Here is a 3,472-nt window from a genome sequence, read left to right as displayed (position 1 = left end):
CATTGCCCTCAAAAAAAAAAAATTCATGTTTAAGGCCTTCACCACTAAATCATATTTGCTAAAAATTAACCGTACCGGAATTATACCAAATCAAGTTAAGTAATATGTTTTTATTAATCTTCAACCAATTATCTCAAAGAAACCCGAGGTTTTAGCAATTACAGTAAATGCTTGAATTATGAAGCCCTAGTTTCTAAACTTCAGTGCAAATCTATGAAATCATTGAAATGCATAAAAAGAGACTATAGTGTCACACATTATGTTCTAAAATGATTCTCCTCAACTGTTTCAACTCTTCAAACATTCATAAAATCTTTCATGTACAGCAAAACCACAATCACCAAAAACAAACCAAAAGAACAATGAATCAAAAGACAAGAAAACTATCTAAACTGACCCTAGCTAACAAGGAAACAAGTCACATATTCACATATGTATACTACAGTCTTTTCTTCTCTCCCCATGTTTTCTTCCCCTCTTCACACCTATTGAGCCCATTTTCTCCATAGCCACCCCAAAAGCTTGGAAAAACTTCGCTTTGTCTTTTGCAAATGCTTGAACAATGGGTTTGGTTCTTGGGTCCAAAGCTAAAGCTTGGTCTGAAGCTAGCAAGCCCAACTTAGCCACTAAATTACCATAATAGGCATGATCAAACACAAAGGGAGTAGTGACATCAAATGGTGCAACAATGTCAGGATTTCCACCATAATGTGGGCATGACATTCTTAGCTCCCTTAGGAGCCTCGGGTCCATAACCGGGTCAGGCTGCTTCGAGCCGCTGTAGTCATAGAGCCTGCTTACGAAGTTCTGGCAATGTGCATACCCGAATGTATGAGCACCAGAAAGAACAACAAGGTCTTCAAGTGTTAATCCTTTTGAATTGAAGAGTTTGAGTAGCTGATTCATTGTGAAATTTGCTTGGGGAATATTGGAAGCCACTCTTGAGGCCATTGATATTCTTCCATCCCACCTTCCTTTCTTAACTTGATAGTATGGACCCCCTGCCTGCACCATTGAAATGACATTACAAAACTAGTCATTTTAAACTAAAGGGAATAGCTAGCGGCCTAGCACTCCCTTCAGCAAACAGTGCCACAGTTAACTCGTACAATTATGTTCCTTCTCTTTAGAGTTCTAACTTCTAGGAGTATAACTCCCCAAACCCTTGGGCTTCTGGGTCTAGGACCTTTGCTTCCTTATGTACATCTACTTCTACATTTGTAGTTGTTTTGTTAATGAATGAACTATTTGACCAAAAAAAAAACTCCCCAAACCCTTTGAGTAGTGCTTGAACCACGACCTAGGATGGTGAAAAACTGAAAATTCAAAGGTCTAATAAAAATAAAAGTGCCAAGTCTTAAACTCGATCATAAAGTTCATCTACTTTCCAAGGGCAGGGGTGAACCCCTCCCATTTTTCCATCTGCATTCCTCTCCCCTACTTTTAAGCATAAAAAGTTGCAAAGCTACAAAATGAAAGCAAGATTTTACATGTCTATGGTAAAAGTAATTTTTCTACCCAAAATATGGTAAATAAACTTCACTATAAACAGTCATGTATATCACAGTTCGCAGAATAGTTGGTAACAACTACAGGTCCACATGATGACAATAGCATGCAAGAAAATAAAGGACTGGAAATCAAAAGTAAAAGTGAGATGAACAGGGGGAGTAGACAGTATTACTCACCAAGTGGACATAATCTCTGGCTTCAATTGCAAGTATGTCAGCACAAGACACAACACCAGGACACTTGCTTTCTACCAAAGCCTTTGCTTTCCTCACACTTTCAAAGCCTTCCTCCCTCAGGTCCTTATTATCTGTTGCATCCTTCTCTGCCAACACCTTGCTCCCCTGCTGTGACTTTATGGTTATGGACGCATCACAGCCCTTCAATGTCAATCAGATTCAACACATACATGCAAAATCAGTAAAGTTAAAACAAGAAGATTAAAATGTTCATGCATGCAGAAATGGAAAACTAAATAAATGTGCATTGTTGTGATTAATTACTTCTACAAAGCAGTCATGGAAGAAAAGGCGAATGGTTGCTGGACCAGAAACTGGTGCTTCTTTGAACTGTTGAGATGTGATGGACCCGATGAGTTTTTCGAGTTGGGGACATGATTTCGCATAGTAATCAACTGAGAGTTGGCGGTGAGGTTTTGCTGCAAAACTTGCAGAAGTACTGAGCAGGAAGAAAATGGTCAAACAAGATGTCAATGTAAACCAAGAAGAAGGAGAAGAACAAGAAGAAGACATGATTTGGACTATGGTGCAGCAGGCAGCATCTCAGGACAAAGAAACAATAGTAGGAGCAGAATATAATAAAAATGAAGTGGCTTTGGATGTGTGGAAGTTTGTTGGAGACAAATTATCAGATGTTGAAAAACGAAAGAGAGTCAGGACCCGTGAAGGCCAGTAAAGACTGAAGGATTGAAGGTCTAATTTATAAAAGCCAAAAGGAAGCTGCAGCCCTTCTATAGCACTTTTAAAGAAAGGAAATTACACAACTGGACTAGTATTATATTTGGTTTGAGTAGATGGTAGACTGGCTTTGAAAATCATTAGTTTCACGTTGAAGAGAATCACTCACGGGTCTATAGACTATATGATCCTCAATCATTCAAAGCTAGATTGGAACACCAAATCCAGCCAGTTATTGTCTCACATATTTACCAATAAAGATATAGACTTTATAAGATAGTAAACAGATCACTCATCTCAAATAAACAAGTTGTCTACATCATTTTCTTTGAGACATTTCATAAGTAATTTATGTGCGCTTTTAAAAATATGTGAATAGATGAAAAAATTTTGAACCGATAAACCGATCAACTCACAAATATTTCTAGTGGGGGCATATAAGAAGTTGCACACTTGTTTGAGCCCAATATTTCATAGCCATGACCACTACTTTCATCGTATTCAAGACATTTCATCGAAGAACTTGCCTGTGCATTAGGAAAACAAAAATAAATAAACCAAAGTTCTGGGGGGGGTGGGGGGGGGCATGTTATTAACAAAAAATTGTTCTACACAGATCATGGGTAAGCCACTCTCTAATGGCAGGGCAATAATATGGGCATTTTTACAAACTGTTGGAGGGGAAATTTAACAAGCAGGAGTGCCATGGAAAGCTACTGAGTACTGACTACTACTGGCCTGATGGTGGATATACTTTAGGTAGAGTGATCCCCCACTGAGCACCCAAAACCTGATGATCTCTTTATTGCAAAGCATGTGCAAATGGGGGACCTTACCTTAACCAGATCATAAATTCCCTTCTTCTACACATAATAAAGGTTACAGAGCTTTTGGTCCGACTCGTTTGTTTTCATTTACTGTTCTAAGAAGTACATCACTACTATAGCTTATTCATCTGCCCATTTTGGTCTGTCTATATAACTGCTTAGTCTTTTGATGTGCGTGTAGTGAAGGGCAGGCTACTAAAGGCTTGTGGACCATCTCAC

At 38.6% G+C, this 3,472-nt stretch overlaps 1 protein-coding gene across 2 annotated transcripts; it reads right to left on the bottom strand.

Annotated features, from left to right (window-relative positions):
• Positions 1-278: 278 nt before the first annotated feature.
• LOC133733837 (peroxidase 19) lies at positions 279-2,953 on the bottom strand. Of its 2 annotated transcripts, none has more exons than XM_062161481.1 (3): positions 2,843-2,953; positions 1,689-1,889; positions 279-1,005 (listed from the first exon to the last, which is right to left on the bottom strand). In XM_062161481.1, the coding sequence occupies exons 1-3, from the start codon at positions 2,939-2,941 to the stop codon at positions 427-429; spliced, it is 879 nt and encodes a 292-aa protein (XP_062017465.1). In that variant the 5' UTR covers positions 2,942-2,953; the 3' UTR covers positions 279-426. The 2 variants fall into 2 exon arrangements, with proteins under 2 accessions (XP_062017465.1, XP_062017464.1); XM_062161480.1 differs by lacking the exon at positions 2,843-2,953 and adding an exon at positions 2,013-2,742.
• Positions 2,954-3,472: the final 519 nt, after the last annotated feature.

The sequence above is a fragment of the Rosa rugosa genome, chromosome 2 (genome assembly GCF_958449725.1).
Source record: "Rosa rugosa chromosome 2, drRosRugo1.1, whole genome shotgun sequence".
Classification (NCBI taxonomy): domain Eukaryota; kingdom Viridiplantae; phylum Streptophyta; class Magnoliopsida; order Rosales; family Rosaceae; genus Rosa; species Rosa rugosa.
Note: the sequence above shows the minus strand (reverse complement) of the source record. Positions and strands in the feature narration are given on the sequence as shown.